Source organism: Schistocerca piceifrons, chromosome 3, assembly GCF_021461385.2.
Source record: "Schistocerca piceifrons isolate TAMUIC-IGC-003096 chromosome 3, iqSchPice1.1, whole genome shotgun sequence".
NCBI lineage: Eukaryota > Metazoa > Arthropoda > Insecta > Orthoptera > Acrididae > Schistocerca > Schistocerca piceifrons.
This window is the reverse complement of record NC_060140.1, coordinates 952,487,461-952,510,501: the sequence shown is the minus strand read 5'-3', so window position 1 is coordinate 952,510,501 and position 23,041 is coordinate 952,487,461. Positions and strand designations below refer to the sequence as shown.

The window sequence follows — 23,041 nt, the reverse complement described above, 5'->3', positions numbered from 1 at the left end:
AATGAGCAAGAGTCACAAAAGAGCACACTGCAGTGAGCTATTTAAAAAATGGGGTATTCTGACAATCCCAAGTGAATATATCTTGCAAATTACAGTTTTTATTCACAAAAATATTGAGCAATATTTAGCAAACAGCTGCATACACGATCACCAAACCAGAAACAGCAATTGCTTGTACCTAGATAGAATGAATAAAAATAAAACCCAAACCACTATATTTTACCAAGGTGTCAAGATATACAATAAATTGCCAAAAGAAATCAAAACATAAAGGAACTCTGTAAATTTAAAGCATTTCTTAAAGAATATTTATTAAAAAATAGTTTTTACTCGATTACAGAAATCATGCAGCATAAAATTGGCATAAATAAATAATCAGGTTAATCAATTATAAAGTGGACATTCTAGACTGTAACTGACCCATCCAAGTATTAGAGGAGTCCTGTGATCTATTTCTCCTGATTGAAGCAGGTTCTTCTGCATTATGTAATTCAATGATAAATTGTGTGTGTAATATACATACATATATTATGAATTTCTTATATGAATATAATAGAGGGAAACATTCCACATGGGAAAAATAATTCTAAAAACAAAGACGATGAGACTTACCAAAAAAAAGCGCTGGCAGGTCGATAGACACACAAACAAACACAAACATACACACAAAATTCAAGCTTTCGCAACAAACGGTTGCTTCATCAGGAAAGAGGGAAGGAGAGGGAAAGACGAAAGGTTGTGGGTTTTAAGGGAGAGGGTAAGGAGTCATTCCAATCCCGGGAGCGGAAAGACTTACCTTAGGGGGAAAAAAGGACAGGTATACACTTGCACACACACACACACACCCATGTCCAACCGCACATACACAGACACAAGCACAAACTGTTTGTGAACTAGAAACGGTGGATTTTATAGCAGCGGTAGTGTTGAAAGCGGGAAAAAAAATTTTTTTGGTTATGGTTTGGAAGTGGGTTACGTATTATTACGTATTACGTATTATTGAGTATATATCGGCGAGATAAAATTGTATAATAGATTACAGTAAAAGGGAGAAGGTGAATACAAAGTGAAACTACTGGCAAAAACAGAAAGAGAAAATAAGACGACAGAAAAGATTTCGAAATGCAACAGTGACAATAACAAACGTAATTGTTGGGTTCAAATTAATGATATGAATATAATAGAGGGAAACATTCCACGTGGGAAAAATATATCTAAAAACAAAGATGATGAGACTTACCAAACAAAAGCGCTGGCAGGTCGATAGACACACAAACAAACACAAACATACACACAAAATTCAAGCTTTCGCAACAAACGGTTGCTTCATCAGGAAAGAGGGAAGGAGAGGGAAAGACGAAAGGATGTGGGTTTTAAGGGAGAGGGTAAGGAGTCATTCAAATCCCGGGAGCGGAAAAACTTACCTTATTGTGTCTGTGTATGTGCGGTTGGATATGTGTGTGTGTGTGTGTGTGTGTGTGTGTGTGTGTGTGTGCGAGTGTATACCTGCCCTTTTTTCCCCCTAAGGTAAGTCTTTCCGCTCCCGGGATTGGAATGACTCCTTACCCTCTCCCTTAAAACCCACATCCTTTCGTCTTTCCCTCTCCTTCCCTCTTTCCTGATGAAGCAACCGTTTGTTGTGAAAGCTTGAATTTTGTGTGTATGTTTGTGTTTGTTTGTGTGTCTATCGACCTGCCAGCGCTTTTGTTTGGTAAGTCTCATCATCTTTGTTTTTAGACAGAAAGAAGGATCTTTTATTGTATGATTATATGATAGCGGAACAAACACTGGTAGCAGTTACTTCTGTAAAATATCTGGGAGTATGCGTGCGGAACGATTTGAAGTGGAATGATCATATAAAATTAATTGTTGGTAAGGTGGGTACCAGGTTGAGATTCATTGGGAGAGTGCTTAGAAAATGTAGTCCATCAACAAAGGAGGTGGCTTACAAAACACTCGTTCGACCTATACTTGAGTATTGCTCATCAGTGTGGGATCCGTACCAGATCGGTTTGACGGAGGAGATAGAGAAGATCCAAAGAAGAGCGCCACGTTTCGTCACAGGGTTATTTGGTAACCGTGATAGCGTTACGGAGATGTTTAATAAACTCAAGTGGCAGACTCTGCAAGAGAGGCGCTCTGCATCGCGGTGTAGATTGCTCGCCATGTTTCGAGAGGGTGCGTTTCTGGATGAGGTATCGAATATATTGCTTCCCCCTACTTATACCTCCCGAGGAGATCACGAATGTAAAATTAGAGAGATTAGAGCGCGCACGGAGGCTTTCAGACAGTCATTCTTCCCGCGAACCATACGCGACTGGAACAGGAAAGGGAGGTAATGACAGTGGCACGTAAAGTGCCCTCCGTCACACACCGTTGGGTGGCTTGCGGAGTATAAATGTAGATGTAGAATTTATTATATATATAGCTTGTATTTCATTCTCTTATGTGACAAAATAATGTACATATGTATGTATAATGACGACATCCATACAAAGAAATTTGTCTACCGATGAATAAATAAATAAATAAATAAATAATAAATAAATCATCTTTACTATGTGCAGCTTCAGATACTCGACAACAAAACATGCACTTTCAGCCTCTCTCCTGCATTGATGCTTAGGTAATGCTTTCAAAAAAGGATGGCTATAGTGATCCTGAATTTAGCATTGAATTTAGTGGCTCAGAAAGTGAAAAGAACGTGAAATAAATACTTCCACAGTGCTCCAGCCAGCTGCTCCAAGATTTATGTTCACAGGAAATCACTGTAAAATACATGGCCAGACGTCATAGCTACACAGAAACTAAAAAATAACCTCAAGTTTCAGGATACTTTCGTCGAAGTCCAGTGTGTGAGTATACTACGGATTTTATTACTGGTAATCTTCAAAAGTTGGAACTCATTATTTTGGGCTTTGAAAGCTATCTTTATATGTCTATGTGTAATGTCATTCATTATAGGATGTTATTTATTAATAAAAGACTATTATTTTTTGGAACATAATTTGAAAAAAAAAATCATTATGTTATGGGGTTAAATACTCCAGGAATGTAAACCAACCAGGTTTCCCAGCTGAAAATGGAATGCACGGTTTCTCATGAAAAAGTCTTATTTAAACAAGTGAATACCTTGAAAGCTATTTCATAAGCAAATTTTAAAATCATCTACTTTGTCATATCATTACAAAACTTCTTCAATCAACAAAAAGATAAAATAAAGGGAACACTGACGACACAGTATTATTAAATGAGATTAAACAAAATAACATCAATCAGATGAAATAATTTTGAATAATTAAAACAGTATCCTTTTCACCACCCAATACGCTAACGTCCTAGGAAAAACCTCAAACCTCACGGAGTGAGAGCAAATCTCACTATTGATTGTGATCATTCTGGTTGGCAAAGCTGAACAAGAAAGACTACACTACATATATTCTGTTACCTTGTTAAGGTCTTTGGTTGTGTGAACCAGGCAGTCTAACTTCTGTAATACAAGGCAGAAAGCCACACTTACAATCAACCTGGTTATTGCTACAGTTTACCGATCACCGTCCAGGAATTTGGAACTTTTCTTAAACAAAATGGAGTCATTGCTAAATAAAGTAAATAAAATGGATTGTGAATTGATAATCTGTGGTGACTTCAATATTGACTTCCTCACGAATAGTGGAAATAGGGAGACCATTTTGAACCTTGCAACGTCCTACAATTTAAAGGCTGAAGTAAAAGCAGCTACCCGAGTATCAGAAACATGTCAAACAGCTCTTGATCAGTTTCTAGTAAAGAAGAGTTTACACAACACCTCACTAAAAATTTTCAATGCAGGTTTTAGTGATCATCTTGCTCAAATATTAAGCATAAAAGTACAAGGCAGTATTATTAACAACATGTCTTTTAGAACAGCATATCGAAGCTATAATCAGCATAATGTGAACTACTTCAACAACTTATTACAGAAAGAAAAATGGCTAGGAGTGTACAAAATGAACGATATAAATGAAAAATTCGACACTTTCATTGATACATTAATCCATTTCTTTGAACTTGCATTCCCACTGAAAACATTAACCATACAGGGAAACTCTAGAACAAACAGCTGGATCACAAAGGGAATAAGGGTTTCATACCAGAAGAAAAGACTACTTCATGAAATATGTAACTCAAAAAATTCCTCACCTGTAATACGCGCATACTATAAAAAATACTCCAAAATATTGAGAAAAGTAATAAAAGCAGCAAAAATAATGCATAATGATGAAATCATTTATAATTCAGCTAATAAATCAAAGGCTATGTGGAGTGTTATAAAAAAAGAATGTGGAGAATACAGGCAACCTTGGAAAAATATAACACTATCACATAAAAATAAAAAAGTAACAAACCCCTTAGAAGTAGCTAACACATTTAACAACTTTTTCACAGGCGTTGCTGAAAATATGTTACAATCAAACTTTAAGAGCATCCAGGCAAATGAATATAAAATAAGTACATGTAGAGGATCAATGTACATCAGTTCTGTTTCACAAGATGAAGTAGCTAAAGCAATAAAAGGACTAAAAAATTCCAAATCGGCAGGTATTGATGGTATACCTGTAACAATGTTAAAGAAGAGCGCATCAAACCTAATTGAAGTACTCACACATTTATGCGACTGCTCACTTCAGGCAGGCACTTTCCCTGATGTGTTAAAAACATCAAAAGTTATTCCTGTATATAAAAAAGGGGATAAAGACAATGTAAATAACTACAGACCCATCACAATTTCCTCCTGCATCTCTAAAGTACTGGAAAAAGTTATGTATGAGAAACTTATGAAATTTATAAATAAAAACAGCATCCTATGTAATGAACAACATGGATTCAGAAATAAGAGGTCAACGACAACTGCTGTCTATGAGTGCATCAATTCCATCCTAAACTTGATGGACAAAAAACAGGAAACAATAGGAGTCTTTATTGACTTGTCAAAAGCTTTTGACATGATGGACCACAAAATTCTGCTATCAAAGCTAGAAAGATATGGTATTCGAGGTCTGTCCAACAAGTGGATCAGTTCCTTCCTGACAAATCGTATGCAGGCAGTGTGCGTCAAGCACACAAATATTGAACTGAAAACTGTATCTAATCACTTATCTGACTATAAACAAATAAAATGTGGTGTACCTCAAGGATCCGTATTGGGACCCCTTCTGTTTCTTCTGTACATAAATGATCTAAGCTTAAATATTGATGCACACAAATCAATCATATTTGCAGATGACACCACGATTCTACTAAAAGGAGACGACGATGAACAGTTACAGCAGACAGTAAACACGGTCACGAAACAACTTAGCAGCTGGGCACAGAGTAATCAGCTTGTAATAAACAGTAAGAAAACCGTTGCTCTAAAATTCCACAATGTTCCTAACAAGGACATGTTTATCCCATCAGTCTCTATCAATGACGAACCAGTTAGTAACAGTACTGAAACCAAATTCTTAGGACTTTGGCTGCAGAGTAACATCAGATGGAATAAGCATATTGAATGTCTCAATGCAGAACTGAGCAAAACATGTTATCTTCTTTGTTCATTAAAATCATGCTGTAGTGAGAAAACAGTATTGAATGCATATCATGCGTACTTTCATTCTCGTCTTAGATATGGGGTCACCTTCTGGGGAAACTCTAAAATAGCTAATAGCACATTTAAACTACAAAAAAGGGCCATTAGAATCTTGTTTGGGTGCAAGCCTAGAGACTCTTGTAAACCCCTGTTTAAGAAATCTGGTATTCCCCCATTACCGTGTGTATACATTATGGAAACCCTTTTGTTCTTTAAATTAAATGTAATAGGCAAGGACCAGAGGCTACAAAAAAACTGTGATATACATGAGCACTTTACCAGACAAAACAGGAACTTACATATGACTCAAATCAGCACAGCACTGTGCCAAAAAGGTACTTTTCACATGGGAGTTAAGCTTTATAACAAACTTCCTGAAAACATAAAAGCTATCACTGAGGTCAATACATTTGGAAAATCTCTAAAGTCATATTTACAGCATCACTGCTTTTATTCCATTGAAGAATATTTAAATTTATGAAATGTGTTATATAAATACTTGTGTGTAAAGTGTATTATTGTAAGCTTAAATATGTATGCCTTGAAATTACTTTCAGCCTGTATATTTATAACTTGACTTGTCCAATGTCTTATGCATAAGCTGCTATGTAGACAACAGGACCAATAAAATACAATCTACAATCTACAAACTACAATCCACATCATAATGGAAGGCCATAAAATGAACTGTCTCACAGTGTTGAGTGTTAAGTGTACCCTTTTCCCTAACCTACATAAATAACTTTTCATGAGTTCAAAAAACTGTTCAAAATCTGTTTTCTAATGACACATAAATAGTAATCAGTAGTGTAAATATAAATGTATTAGAGAGAGACTTGACCGACATCTGGTTTACAACAAAGAGACTCATATTATATAATATTGTATCAGAGGAAAAAACAATCAAGAAAACTAATAAACTATGAAACAGAATTACTGTTGATTACTCACCAACAGGAGGCATAGTACCATCAATAAGACACATTTAACAGTAAAAAGGTCACATTACCTGGCATTCAGAACAAGTAGCACCTCCATCAAGGTTGATAGAGGGATATGCTAAGGAAGGTTAGAAATCAAGGGCAAGTCACTCAGACCCCTGGCTGAGGGAGAGACCCATCTGTAGTGAAGATGAGGGTAGACAATGATGAAGGGGAAGGCATCAGAGATGTAGGTCAATAATGGTACAGTGTAAGCACTCTTCCACCTTCAGTCCAGAAATGATAAGGAAAGAGTGAGGAATAAACTTACGAAGATGTTCAGTTTAACATGTATTGCGCTTATAAATATGGCTCATTGTACTGACAAGGGATACTCCCCATTGCACCCCCTTCAGATTTAGTGGTAAGATGGCCCAGTGGATAACCCATCAAACCTGAACACAGATCAAGCTTGAAAACAGGAAGAAGCGTTCTGAACTATGAGAAAAAAAGGAAAATAGAAACAGTGAACAGCCTATGAACAAGAAGTGCAATAAAGAGCAACATGAATCACCAATAGTGTCATGGGTAAGCAGACGTGGTGTTGGATTGCCACGAGGGCAAGTTGTGTTCAAAATTCACTCATGCCAATTTTTTTTCTTTTTTTTCCCACAACATTATGATCTGTCTGTCCCATCATTGAAATGTTTGTTCTGTTTCTGTAGTCTTGATAGTTGTCATATGATACACTGGTTACAGAATATGAGTCATGTGGTAAGAATACACTATCATTGCAAGTAAACTTGATAAATAGTAAGAGTAAGCGAGATATCACATAGACATCACACAGAAATGAAAACAATAAATAAATGGTTGGTTGGTTGTTTGGGCAAGGAGACCAGACTGCGTGGTCATCGGTCTCATCGGTTTAGGGAAGGATGTGGAAGGAAGTCGGCCGTGCCCTTTCAGAGGAACCATCCCGGCATTTGCCTGGAGTGATTTAGGGAAATCACAATAAATAAATGGGTGCGAACTATATTAAAACAAAAGAATTCCAGAATACAGACTTCCAAAACAGAATAAAACTTCAAAAATGTTGAAAACATATGTTTTGAGCGAGCACAGAGAAACTGCACAATTGTGGAACTGTTGCATTCATTTGTTGCAACTTATGTGATAAACTATTATTCGTTATTTTCTTGGGAGAGATCACATTCACATTCACATGAACACATATATCGGGCAAGGAGGCATATCTCACTCACTTACCAGTCGAACAACTTAGGTGCTTTGGATGCTAATAGAGTAGTTGTGCAGAATCAACTGTCATTATAGGTCCCTATCTTACACCTCACTGTTGCAAATGGATGTTACACCAAGACACAGACACAAATTTGAATAAAACAAACAGCAGGGAAAAAAATGATAATATTGGCACAAGGTAGGTTTGAACATGGCTTGCCCACTTGACAGTCCAGCCCCTTTACCACAACTCCATTTGTCTTCCTGGCTGCACTATATTGCACTTCTTGTCCTTCCATGTTTATTTTGCTTTTTTTTTCACAGTCCAGTACACTTTCTTCATGTTTTCATGTTTGATCTGTGTTCAGTTTTTGACGGGCTGTCCACTGGGTCCTCTTACCTCTAAATCTGAGAGCGGTGCAATGGGGAGTGTCCCTTTTGAGTTGAAAACCAAGATGCTGGCTTACTTTGCTTCTGTCCACTAACTGTTGTCCAACAGAATTATCTTCTAGGGCACTGAAACTACATTAAAGAAAGTATTCTGCCAGCAAATGAGCAGTACATGATTTTTGTAAAGGAAATAACCACACAAATAGTACAGGACTCTTCAAAGGTGTTAGAATTCTTACACATAGTACAGTACCTGTAATATTACTTATTCCTGATAATAAAAAATATCTGGATTGAACTGTGATTTACAAAACCACAATAAAAGACACAGAAAACATCCCTGTCAGTTTTGCTCCTTCGTCTGTGTTTCAGAGTGACAATCTATGTTTTCTTGGAATGATCTTTACCTAGTCTCAATTAGACATAAAACAAGTAATTGGTCCCACAAATTCAAAGGAAAACTAAAAATGTTTCTTTTGGCAACTCCCACTACAAAATTATTTGTTTGCCTATATTCTAGGACTGAAGATTAATGTCAGCTAGACAACAAGTAACAATACTTATTGTAACCTTGGCTCTATTCTCATTCCTCATGGATAATTATTGTTCTATGATAGAGTTCAATATGGTAATGTAGATCGTAAGCTAGCAATAGCAGAGATTTAATATAACAGCACAAGCAACAGCTTTCTTGGTAGTAGTAGTATTCCTGCCAAATTTTGTTATATTACATTTAGCTTGAATTAGCAAACAAAGTTTATAACAGATTAAAACTGTGTGCCCGACCAAGACTCGAACTCGGGACCTTTGCCTTTCGCGGGCAAGTGCTCTACCATCTGAGCTACTGAGGTCCCGAGTTCGAGTCTCGGTCGGGAAGACAGTTTTAATCTGCCAGGAAGTTTCATATCAGCGCACACTCCGCTGCATAGTGAAAATCTCATTCTCGACAGTTTATAACAGTTCAACAAGTTTATTATTAGTATACAGTTTATAACAGTTTCTTCAATTTTTATTAATATATACCTTGACTTCCATGCCTCTCAAGGTTCTTTATAGTGGATCTACGGGACACAATGAATGAATGATCTATCCACTGCATGGGGATGTTTAGCTCTGTGTTCCCCTTGGTACAGTTCACTAAGAGCACTCTATGTATTCGTGTACACAGTACTTAGGCAATTCCCAGTACTAGTATTATTTTCATTGCTAGGATATATATACTATGTGCTATCTTAAGGTTTCATCCTCAGCCTTCTTTTTCTTATTACCATCATTCTCGCCATCAATACAAGACTCAAAATTACACACTACATTAACCTACCCTTGTCACCTACACAAACAATTACAATGACACTTTATATAGGAAATGTGTATAATGGGTTTGAATAAAGACAGTATTTGCGATTTAACTGGCTGGACATCGAGGCAACTCCCCAGCCAAAAATGTAATACAAGATTTTTTAAATTTTTATTCTTGCATTGTTTTTTAATAAACATTCTTTGTAAATAAGGTCATATGCCAGGCCTCTGAGAACTACCTGATCTCAGTTCTATTACGCATATCTGAGATGGTGTTGAGAGAACTGTTCACCTCTTGTTCCACTCCAGATAATCACTGTGGGATGAGTACTTCAGATAATCACTGTGGGATGAGTACAGGTTCTGAGTAGTTATGTATCAGCATGAATTCTCACAACTTTCATTGTAGTGTAGCATCCATGTCATAATTAGTCTTTGCATCACAAGGATAACTCTATTACAAACTTGTCTCTAATTAAACCATACATTAGTGTATTATCTACAGCAACATGAATACACTTATAAGCCAAAACATTATGACCACTGCCCACTGTGACATTGGATGCTGCCTGGTGGCATTGTGGGAACATGATACAATAACAAAAGTATGTAAGTGAAGTGGGCACAGATGGGGGATCACCCTAGTGAAGATACAGGCTGCAAATGCGGAAATTCATTGAGATATCAACTTTGACGAAGGGTAGATTATTATTAAACAGAGCCTGTGGAAAAATATCTTGAAAATGGCGAAGCTAGTCAAATGTTCGCTTGCTATTGTCGTAAGCCTGTACAGAAAGAGGTAGAAGGACAGTGAAACTACCACTGGGTGCTAAATGGTTGGCTGTCCACAATTCTTCACGGTCAAGGGATTCAGAGGCTTGTCTGCTCTGTAAAGTAGGATAGATCATGATCTGAGGCATCTCTGCTGAAACAGCACAATACTACTGCATGTGCAAGTGATTCAGGGCATACCATTCATCATACATTGTTGAGCATGGAGCTCTACAGTAGACCACCCCCAAATGTGCACATTTTGACCCAATGACATCATCAACTACGACTGCAGTGGGCACAAGACCATCAGGATTCAGGTAGATCAAAGGAAATGTGCCAGATCTTTGGGTGAATCACATCTTAGCTACACTAGGTCAATGGTCATCTCCACTAACACCGTCACTGAGGTGAATGGTACCTCGAAATGTCTAGCACTCCAAAGAAGCAGGCTGGTGGGAGCAGTATTATGCTATGAGATACATTCTCCTGCACTCGCATCATACCTGTGGTAATAATCAAAGACATGCTGACAGCTGAAAACCATATGCATCCCTTCATGCTTCATATACATTCCCCAATGGCAATGGCATCTTTCAGCAGGATAATTGTCCCTGTCTCGGAGTCGGAACCATGCTACAGTGGTTTGAGGAGCATTACAGTGAACTCACATTGATGTCTCAGTGATAAAATTTATCTGATATAAATCCTATGGAACCCATCTGGGTCACTATGAGACGCCATCACCACATATGCAAATCAGCAGCCCATTATTTACGTGAATTATATGACCTGTGCATAGAGATCTAATGTCACATACCTCGACACACAAGCTATTAAGTAGGTGGTCATAAAGTTTTTGCTCATGAATATATTGTGCAAATCAGGGGTACACTCTACTGTATCATATATTAAGGTTTCTTTCCTTTTGATTCATAGATGGTTGTATCATCTGCCTATTTTATATGCAACATCTCTATGGGATAAATGTGTAGGAGTTTGAAGAATATTGATAGTTCTGCTTTCAGAAATGGTTTCTGATGTTTTCTAAGCAGTTTCTTCTGAGATGTTTGGCATCTTTCTTTGTCTGTATGCTAGTTAATACTTTCAGCGTTTCAGTTACATCTTCTCATCAGTCAGAGAGACCTGCACTCCAAATATTTGTGAGAAATGGGTTACTCTTAACTGTAACTCAGACTCTTAACTGTCACTCATAAATCCTGCAGTCAAAGGATACCACACTTTCATGTTTCATGAAGCGCACAACTTTGCATTTCTCTACCTTAAAACCTAGTTACCTGTTTCTGTTTCAAATAGATATTTTTAAAGATCTTTACCTGGTACTATTTCCTCATGGGTGCCTGCATAATCGAAAAGCTGGATACTGCAATTAGTATCCTACATTAAGTCATTAATGTATAAAGTGAACAGCAACAGTTCTAGTACACGCTCCTGGGACACACCACATAATACTTCAATGACTCTTCATCCAGAATAATGTGCTGAGCCTGGCCAGCCAGGAAATTTTCATTTCAGTTGCAAATCTGGTTAGTTAGACATTCCAAAGAAATTATTTTCTTAGGAGGCATGAATGTGTATTAAAATTCAAGTTTTTCAACAGTCTAAACCACTGAAACAACCTGGATTCCTCAATCTCATGCATGAAGAGGGTGAGTTGACTTTCACACAATCTATGTTTCAGGACTGAATTTGGTTCCCACAGAGAAGGTTATTTTATTATATGTAGGTATTAATATCTGAACTCATAAATGTTCCAAGATCCTTCTACATGGAGGTAAGGAAAGGGCCAATATTCAAATAATGCAACACATTCAAATGATTTCAATTTTAAAATACTGCATCAAAATTTTGCTTCTAAGGAAATGGGGAAGTAGCAATATGTGAACAGCAAGACCTGAACCTGCACATAATTTTGCTTTGAAGTAGTTGCAGAACAAATAAAGTTCATATCAGAAAAATGCCTTCTACTAGGCATACATCAATCACTAAACACTAGCACTAAAAGCTTTTTATTGGAATTTTGGGTGTTGTTATATAATGCCACAGAGAAATCCACTGTTGTAATAATACCAGGTGGCTTAAGACAAGACAATGGCTGTATAAGAAGTTCTCATGAGATTATGAGGACAAATAATTCTTCAGTTTCATGAAACAATCCAACAAGGTGCAATGAAATATCAGGCAAATTGACAGACTATGTTTGATGAAATATACCCATTGACAGGTTGCTGCTGCAGTGGTCCTCAGTCCTGAGACTGGTTTGATGCAGCTCTCCATGCTAATCTATCCTGTGCAAGCTCCTTCATCTCCCAGTACCTACTGCAACCTACATCCTTCTGAATGTGCTTAGTGTATTCATCTCTTGGTCTCCCTCTACGATTTTTACCCTCCACGCTGCCCTCCAATGCTACATTTGTGATCCCTTGATGCCTCAGGACATGTCCTACCAACCGATCCTTTCTTCTAGTCAAGTTGTGCTACAAACTTCTCTTCTCCCCAATCCTATTCAATACCTCCTCATTAGTTACGTGATCTACCCACCTAATCTTCAACATTCTTCTGTAGCGCCACATTTCGAAAGCTTCTATTCTCTTCTTGTCCAAACTAGTTATCGTCCATGTTTCACTTCCATACATGGCTACACTCCATACAAATACTTTCAGAAATGACTTCCTGACACTTAAATCTATACTCGATGTTAAAAAATTTCTCTTCTTCATAAACGCTTTCCTTGCCATTGCCAGTCTACTTTTATATCCTCTCAACTTTGACGATCATCAGTTATTTTGCTCCCCAAATAGCAAAACTCCTTCACTACTTTAAGTGTCACATTTCCTAATCTAATTCCCTCAGCATCACCCGACTTCATTCGACTACATTCCATTATCCTCATTTTGCTTTTGTTGATGTCCATCTTATACACTCCTTTCATGACACTGTCCATTCTGTTCAACTGCACTTCCAAGTCCTTTGCTGTCTCTGACAGAATTACAATGCCATCGGCGAACCTCAAAGTTTTTATTTCTTCTCCCTGGATTTTAATACCTACTCCGAATTTTTCTTTTGTTTCCTTCACTGCTTGCTCAATATACAGATTGAATAACATCGGGGAGAGGCTACAACCCTGTCTCACTCCCTTCCCAACCACCCAAATGTAATGTATTGCGAATACATAGAAAGAAGGATCCTTTATTGTATGATTATATGATAGCGGAACAAACACTGGTAGCAGTTACTTCTGTAAAATATCTGGGAGTATGCGTGCGGAACGATTTGAAGTGGAATGATCATATAAAATTAATTGTTGGTAAGGCGGGTACCAGGTTGAGATTCATTGGGAGAGTGCTTAGAAAATGTAGTCCATCAACAAAGGAGGTGGCTTACAAAACACTCGTTCGACCTATACTTGAGTATCGCTCATCAGTGTGGGATCCGTACCAGATCGGTCTGACGGAGGAGATAGAGAAGATCCAAAGAAGAGCGGCGCGTTTCGTCACGGGGTTATTTGGTAACCGTGATAGCGTTACGGAGATGTTTAATAAACTCAAGTGGCAGACTCTGCAAGAGAGGCGCTCTGCATCGCGGTGTAGATTGCTCGCCAGGTTTCGAGAGGGTGCGCTTCTGGATGAGGTATCGAATATATTGCTTCCCCCTACTTATACCTCCCGAGGAGATCACGAATGTAAAATTAGAGAGATTAGAGCGCGCACGGAGGCTTTCAGACAGTCGTTCTTCCCGCGAACCATACGCGACTGGAACGGGAAAGGGAGGTAATGACAGTGGCACGTAAAGTGCCCTCCGCCACACACCGTTGGGTGGCTTGCGGAGTATCAATGTAGATCTAGATGTAGATGTAGATGTAGATGCTTCCCTTTCATGTCCCTCGACTCTTATAACTGTCATCTGGTTTCTGTACAAATTGTAAATAGCCTTTTGCTCCCTGTATTTTACCCCTGCCACCTTTAGAATTTGAAAGAGAGTATTCCAGTCAACATTGTCAAAAGCTTTCTCTAAGTCTACAAATGCTAGAAACGTAGGTTAGCCTTTCCTTAATCTTTCTTCTAAGATAAGTCGTAAGGTCAGTATTGCCTCACGTGTTCCAATATTCCTACGGAATCCAAACTGATCTTCCCCGAGGTCGGCTTCTACCAGTTTTTCCATTCGTCTGTAAATAATTCGTGTTAGTATTTTGCAGCTGTGACTTATTAAACTGATAGTTCAGTAATTTTCACATCTGTCAATACCTGCTTTCTTTGGGATTGGAATTATTATATTCTTCTTGAAGTCTGAGGGTATTTCGCCTGTCTCGTACATCTTGCTCACCAGATGGTAGAGTTTTGTCAGGACTGGCTCTCCCAAGGCCGCCAGTAGTTCCAATGGAATGTTGTCTACTCCTGGGGCCTTGTTTCGACTCAGGTCTTTCAGTGCTCTGTCAAACTCTTCACGCAGTATCGTATCTCCTATTTCATCTTCATCTACATCCTCTTCCATTTCCATAATATTGTCCTCAAGTACATCGCCCTTGTATAGACCCTCTATATACTCCTTCCACCTTTCTGCTTTCCCCTCTTTGCTTAGAACTGGGTTTCCATCTAAGCTCTTGATATTCATACAAGTGGCTCTCTTTTCTCCAAAGGTCTCTTTAATTTTCCTGTAGGCTGTATCTATCTTACCCCTAGTGAGATGAGCCTCTACATCCTTACATTTGTCCTCTAGCCATGCCTGCTTAGCCATTTTGCACTTCCTGTAGATCTCATTTTTGAGACGTTTGTATTCCTTTTTGCCTGCTTCATTTACTGCATTTTTATATTTTCTCCTTTCATCAATTAAATTCAATATTTCTTCTGTTACCCAAGGATTTTTACCTACTTGATCCTCTGCTGCCTTCACTACTTCGTCCCTCAGAGCTACCCATTCGTCTTCTACTGTATTTCTTTCCCCGATTCCTGTCAATTGTTCCCTTATGCTCTCCCTGAAACTCTGTACAACCTCAGGTTTAGTCAGTTTATCCAGGTCCCATCTCCTTAAATTCCCACCTTTTTGCAATTTCTTTAGTTTTAATCAACAGTTCATAACCAATAGATTGTGGTCAGAGTCCACATCTGCCCCTGGAAATGTCCTACAATTTAAAAACTGGTTCCTAAATCTCTGTCTTACCATTATATAATCTATCTGATACCGTTTAGTATCTCCAGGATTCTTCCATGTATACAACCTTCTTTTATGATTCTTCAACCAAGTGTTAGCTATGATTAAGTTATGCTCTGTGCAAAATTCTACCAGGCGGCTTCCTCTTTCATTTCTTAGCCCCAATCCATATTCACCTACTATGTTTCCTTCTCTCCCTTTTCCTATTGTCGAATTCCAGTCACCCATGACTATTAAATTTTTGCCTTCCTTCACTACCTGAATAATTTCTTTTATCTCATCATACATTTCTTCAATTTCTTCGTCATCTGCAGAGCTAGTTGGCATATAAACTTGTACTACTGTAGTAGGCATGGGCTTCGTGTCTATCTTGGCCACCATAATGTGTTCACTATGCTGTTTGTAGTAGCTTACCCACATTCCTATTTTTTTATTCATTATTAAACCTACTCCTGCATTACCCCAATTTGATTTTGTATTTATAACCCTGTATTCACCTGACCAGAAGTCTTGTTCCTCCTGCCACCGAACTTCACTAATTCCCACTATATCTAACTTTAACCTATCCATGTCCCTTTTTAAATTTTCTAACCTACCTGCCTGATTAAGGGATCTGACATTCCACGCTCTGATCCGCAGAATGCCAGTTTTCTTTCTCCTGATAACGACGTCCTCTTGGGTAGTCCCCACCCGGAGATCCGAATGGGGGGACTATTTTATCTCCGGAATATTTTACCCAAGAGGACGCCATCATCATTTAACCATACAGTAAAGCTGCATGCCCTCGGGAAAAATTACAGCTTTAGTTTCCCCTTGCTTTCAGCCGTTCGCAGTACCACAACAGCAAGGCCGTTTTGGTTAATGTTACAAGGCCAGATCAGTCCATCATCCAGACTGTTGCCCCTGCAAGTACTGAAAAGGCTGCAGCCCCTCTTCAGCAACCACACGTTTGTCTGGCCTCTCAACAGATACCCCTCCGTTGTGGTTGCACCTACGGTACAGCTATCTGTATCGTTGAGGCACGCAAGCCTCCCCACCAACGGTAAGGTCTATGGTTCACGGAGGGAGGCATTGACAGGTAAAACGTTCAAATTGTAGACCACTGTTGTTGCAGATAATTTTTGCCAAACAACTGAACTGTAATGCAAACAATTGTACTACAAGATGAGGGCAATGTATTAGAAAATAACGAGCACATAAGGTCGATTGTTGTAGTGAAAGCAAATTGCTGAGTTCAGTTTTTTGAGAGTATTATATGAAAATGTAGCTCATCCATAAAGGAAACTGCTAGTCGAACATTAGTGCAACCCACCCTTGAATACTGCTTATTTGAGAACCTCATCATGTCAAATCAAAGAAGGACTTTGAAGCAATGTAGATGAATGCTGCTAAATTTGTTACTAGTAGGTTTCATCAACAAACAATTTTTACAGGGGTGCTTCATGAACACAAATGAGAATCCCTGGAGGGAACATTATGTTCTTCAGATGGAACACTATTGAGAACATTTAGAGAATCGGTATTTGTGGCAACTGCATAACTATTCTACTACCATCGATGTACATTTCATGTAAGGACCGCGAAGACAGGATAAGAGAAATTAGGGCTCATACAGAAAAATATACACAGTCTTTTTGCCTTTGCTCCATTAGTGAATGGAACAGACAAGGGAATGACAATCAGTAGTACAAGGTACCATCTGCCACGTACCGTATGGTGTGACTGCATATCAATATGGGGTGAGATAGCTGCTGTAGATATTTGGATAACTTTAAAACTCCAACAGAAAGTCATTAGATAGTAAACCTAAAACCTTGGAAAACTATGAAAGTAAATCTAAATAAACAGTCCCTATGTCTTTTTTGGGGAAGTGCTCTACAGAGAGCGCTATCCAAGCACGGCTCACAAAAAGCCCTCGCAGTTTTACTTCTGCTGAGGTGAGATACAGGCTGAGGTAATACTGTGAGCGAGGAAGGGAAGGAGTCACGGTTGGATAGCTCAGTCCATAGAACACTTGTCTTTGAAATCATAAGTCCCAAGTTTGAATGACAGTTTGGTGCATAGTTCTAATCAGTCAGGAAGTTTCAAATCAGCACACACTCTGCTAGAAGCAATCGTTTCTAGACGCAATCCCTCAGGCTGTGACTAAGCCGTGTCTCCACACTATCCTTTCTTCCAACAGTGATAGTCCATAATGAGGTATGCAGGAGAACTTCTGTGAAACTTAGAAGGTAGGTGATGATTTACTAGCAGAAGTAAAACTGTGAGGTATGACCGTTAGTAGTGCTTGGATAGCTCAGTTGGTAGAGCACTCACTCACAAAGGGCAAAGGTCCCAGGTTTGCGCCCTGGTCCAACACACAGTTTTAATCTACCACAAAGTTTCAATCAGTGCACACTTCACTGCAGAGTGAAAATTCATTATGGAAGCTGTACCTGTTTCCATGCATATATGAGATAATTCGCTTTATAATATTAAATAGAACACCACCGTTAAAAAAGGACTTTAATGAACAGAACACAAAGCTAGAGAAAATTATTATGTCTGTAGAAAAATGCTTAAAACAACAGAGAAGGACCCTATGAAATAAGGAAGCTTGTTGTATAACAGACTTTCACTTAGCATAAAGAGTATAAAAGAATTGACTAGCTTCACAAATAAATTAAAAGATCATCTCCTCTTTGGATGTTGGTACAGTTTAAGGTGGAGGAATACTTGCAAGCAAATTAATAAAATATTCATATAAATGCCATTCACTTTTTACACAACAAACTCACAACCAACATAAAATAGAGAGGACATCACTATTCACAAATCAATTAAAATGTCACTTTCGATCGTTGAGAGAAGCTGGCAGTAAACCTCAAGAATAAAATTCAGAAGTACACAAATTAGAACAGACAATTACTTCCTATATCCTTTTTGTTTCTATATGAGAATATTCCTGTTGGCCTTTTCTGTCTCTGTTTCATGCACACATGGAAACCAACATCCTGAGAGGGGAGAAATGAAAACAAGGAATGGTGCTATGAATATACAAGAGACTGTGTATAGTTTGAGTGAAAAAACAGCATCGTTGTGCTAATTCACTTAAATTATAATTCTGCACAGCTGGGCACTGGGGCCTTATTCAGTTTCAGCATCTGAGGTGCTTTCAGCAACACTAGCACTGATTGCTAGGTCACTCAGCACTGGCATGGCTTTTGATTTTCGCGTTTTTCAAGAGTAGATTTTGTGTGTGTGTGTGTGTGTGGTGAGACAGAGAGAGAGAGAGAGAGAGAGAGAGAGAGAGAGACAGCTATTACACAAAAATTAATTCCAAATAGACACAGGGAGAGCATATTAACAGGATCTTTAACATGGCCAAAAATCACAAACAAAATGGAAATTATTAAAATTCACTTCACAATTATAAACTTACCTGTCAAAGCTGCCAACTACAACAGACTGCCCACTTGGGCTGCAGCATGCAATGGTGAAATCCTTCTCAGTACTGTCACGTAAGTAATCAAATTGTGTGGCCACCTGTCCATCTTTGCTGTAAATAGTGATCTTCTTGTCAGATCCACCAGCTAGTATATGATTATTGGGCCATGCTAAGGCATAAGGTGGAACAGGATGCATCACAACTCTTCCCTGCCAACACAAGGACAAGCAAAGTTTACTGATGCTACCAGAAATCTTCAAGGCGTAATATAAATTTAACGTGGTGCAATGAAATAGCACACGCACATTTAAAGTAGTCCTTTGCCTGTCATGGAAAACACACACACACACACACACACACACACACACACACACATTTATTTATACACAAACAACTCACGCACACAACTGTCATCTCTGGGTGCTGAGGTCCATATACAACGAGCAGTGATCTTGGCTGGTGTACGAAGCGAGGGTACAGAAGAGGCATGTGACAGGGAGAGGAGAGGAGGGACAGCATGCTAGGGATGGGTATGTGCAGGGTACTGTCAAGGGTCATCGCAAGGTCAGCATCAGGGGGTCGTGCTGTGTGTAAAAATGGGAGAGGAGAGAAGCAGAGAAGAGGAAAGGACTATGCATGTGTGCTGGGAGAATAGTAGGTATGTGTAAGGCTGGAAATAGTGAAGGTTTATGCCAGGGCGATACAGGAATGAACATTATATTATAGGGAGAGTGCCCATCTGCACAATTAAGAAAAGCTGGTGTTGGTGGGAAGACTCCATTTGGCACAGGTTGTGAAGCAGTTTTTGAAGTGAAATAGTGAAGGTTTATGCCAGGGCGATACAGGAATGAACATTATATTATAGGGAGAGTGCCCATCTGCACAATTAAGAAAAGCTGGTGTTGGTGGGAAGACTCCATTTGGCACAGGTTGTGAAGCAGTTTTTGAAGTTGCTCAGCAACTGGATGGTCCAACTGTCTCCTGCACATAGCTGGCTGTGGCCACTCGTGCAGACAGATTAGTGGTCATGTTCACATAGAATGCCACAGAGCATTTGCGGCCAAGTTGGTAAATCACACAGATACTTTCACAGATGGCCCTATATTTGATGAGGTACGAGATAACTGCAGCAGGACTGCAGTGTGTAGTAGTGGGAGGATGGTGGTACAGGTCTTGCATCTATGTCTGTTACATGGTTACAAGCTGTGAGGCAAGGGATTGGGAGCAGGCCTCGAATGGAGACAAGCAAGGATATTACATACATTAGGTGAGCAGTGGAATACCACTGTGGGAGGGGTGGGGAGGATATTTTCCATTTCAGGGCATGACAATACGTAGTCGAAATTCAGACAGAGGGTGTGATACAGTTGCTGCAGTCCCAGATCATCCCAAGACACAATTGGGGGAGGGGGGCCAGGGTGGGGGGGGGGGGGGGGGCTCCTTTGTGCTTGGTCTGTGTGTGTGTGTGTGTGTGTGTGTGTGTGTGTGTGTGTGTGTGTGTGTGTCGGGGGGGGGGGGGGGGGGGACTGGTAGATGAAAAAGGGTGACAGAGTGTGGGAGATCTGTTTCTGGACAGGTCACCCTCCTTCCCCCACACACCCAAAGACTGGTCACAAAGGAATGCCCCACCTGTGACTCAGTATCACTGGAGACAGAAGCAACTGAAATATTTTCTGCCATGCTTTCAATTCTCTCATATTATGCCCTGAAATGACATATGTCCTCCTCATCCCTCCCACAGAAGTATTCCTCCACCCACCTAACCTGCCATGGCTCATGAGGGAAACATTCCACGTGGGAAAAATATATCTAAAAATAAAGATGATGTAACTTACCAAACAAAAGCATTGGTATGTTGATAGACACACAAACACACACACAAAATTCAAGCTTTCACAACCAACGGTTGCTTCTTCAGGAAAGAGGGAAGGAGAGGGAAAGACGAAAGGATGTGGGTTTTAAGGGAGAGGGTAAGGGGTCATTCCAATCCCGGGAGCGGAAAGACTTACCTTAGGGGGAAAAAAGGACAGGTATACACTCGCACACACACACATATCCATCCGCAGGTGAGAGGAACAAGGAAGAAGTGCAGCGGAGGGACTGGTGAAGGGAAGGAAGGACTATGGATATGGAAGGGAGGGGCAGCAAGGAGAGAAATGTGGCATTCAAGAGCTCACCCGGAAACAATATAGCACACAATGATGTAGAAGATGTCGGTTTAGGGGAGAGGACAAGAGCAGGATAGAAGAGGGAGGCTGTACAAAGAACAGTTTGAGTGTGACAATACTACATTTAGGGACGATCTAGAGGAATCCTTCCTAACCACTCACCTCATAGCTCTCTTGTCTGGTATAGGTTTGTTGATGACTACCCATTACCTGCAACTGCATTCACATCAGCTGTTTTGCTATGGTGAGTGATGGTCAATATACAAACTATTGTACATACTATTTTAGTATGTCGGTTGCCCTCACGTGTCTGTCTGTTCGGGTAAGCACAACTCGTGACATGCACTCCTCTCCCATCACCCAACTGCCCCAATCCATGAAAATGTGGTATTAGCAGCATCATTGCCAAGAGGTGCATGTGGAAGGGCATGGGCAGGAGCTTTGTGCAATTGAAGTAGCTATACATTATACAACATGTACATTATGCAACAAATTTAATAGTCTTTGAATACAGTTTATGTTTACCGACGGAAAAAAAAAGATGTTCCATTCCTATTTCACCTCTTAGGGGTTGATATTTCTCCCCCTTCCCCAACCCTCCACAAAGTAGCCTAAATTCTTCCTCATGGTTCAAGTTGTCCTCATGGTTCAAGCTATCTCCATACCAAACTTCAACACAATCACTTTTTTGGTTTAGTCCTGTGTTTGCATGAGTGTGTGTGTGTGTGTGTGTGTGTGTGTGTGTGTGTGTGTGTGTGTGTGTGCATGTGTGTGTGTGCGACTCAGCATATCTGTATGAGGTTAAAGTAAAGTATGATTTCCATTTATTTTGTTGTTACTGATCTGGTGAATCTAATAAAATATGTTCCAGACATGTATCTGAAGTAGTTTTCCAGAACATCCAGAGAAGCAAAGAAGTAATTTTGTTAAATTTTTAATTTATTAACTACTTGGCCCAATTTGTTTTTTAAATTCCAGAGAATTGCACAAAGTTTTCAACAGAAGTTGTAGAGAATTTAATTTTGGGAAAACAATAGTAATAACATTAACTGAAACTGTATGAATGTGTCAGATTATCTGCTTTTATTAATACCATAGCACACATGAATTCATGTTAAACCGAAAAAGAAAAGCTCAGTGTTAAGGAAGCTGTACAGTGTACATACAGTCTTACAATACATTCACAAAAACACAATTCATTCACAAAAACATTTCTACTTTCTTAAAGGAAAGTAAACAAATTTACTTGTATAATAATATTTGCTTCTCTGGGTGTTCTGGAAAACTACTGCAGAAACCCATCTGGGACATGTTTTGTTAAGATTCGCCAGACCAATAAGAACAAAAATAAATGGAAATCATGCTTTACTTTAACCTCGTACAGTTTTGCAATGGTTTCATATTAACGAAGTTGCAAAATTTCAGGCAAAATCTTTTGTTGGCTGTAACTCCGTAACTGAACATTTGCAGTTTATACAAACTTTTTTCTTTTGATTTACTTGTACAATAACGTATTAAAATATTTACATATCTTCATGAATCACCCTGTATATTAATGTAGCTGAAACTTACTAATATGCAGTTTTTATTCTTAAGAAGAAAAACTATCATTTTCTCCAGATGTTCTAAGAACGAGATTTAATTGCAGTTGAGAAGTCAGTAAACATTCACAGCTATATTTTCTATATATCAGTAACAATACAGTTGCACCCTACGCTTGGGGTTCACCACAGTGCTCATTTACATTTCATAGTTTCATTTCAATCTTTCATTAATTTATGCAACAGATACACTACCATATGCTGCAGTGTTTGGTAATGAGGCCATTGTTATTTAATGTGTTTGTTAATAATATAGTTGTTGAGGAGGAAGAAAAGAAAATATTGTATGCTGATGACATGACAATACTAAATAGTGACCAAAATATGGAACAGCTTGAGAGAAGAGCTTACATATCTGCAAATGTCACAGCTCAATTGCTGTTGGAAAATGAACTGGTTATAAATCTAAAAAAGACTATGTATGTAGTGTTTAAAAACAAGGA

General features: G+C 39.0%; 1 protein-coding gene across 1 annotated transcript in view; it reads right to left on the bottom strand.

Annotated features, from left to right (window-relative positions):
* Nucleotides 1–23,041, bottom strand: part of LOC124788221 (intraflagellar transport protein 172 homolog) — a 339,228-nt gene that overhangs the window by 257,011 nt on the left and 59,176 nt on the right. The window contains exon 7 of the mRNA XM_047255402.1: nucleotides 18,824–19,038. Coding sequence (XP_047111358.1) covers nucleotides 18,824–19,038 — 215 coding nt within the window. The remainder of the gene's footprint in view (nucleotides 1–18,823; nucleotides 19,039–23,041) is intronic.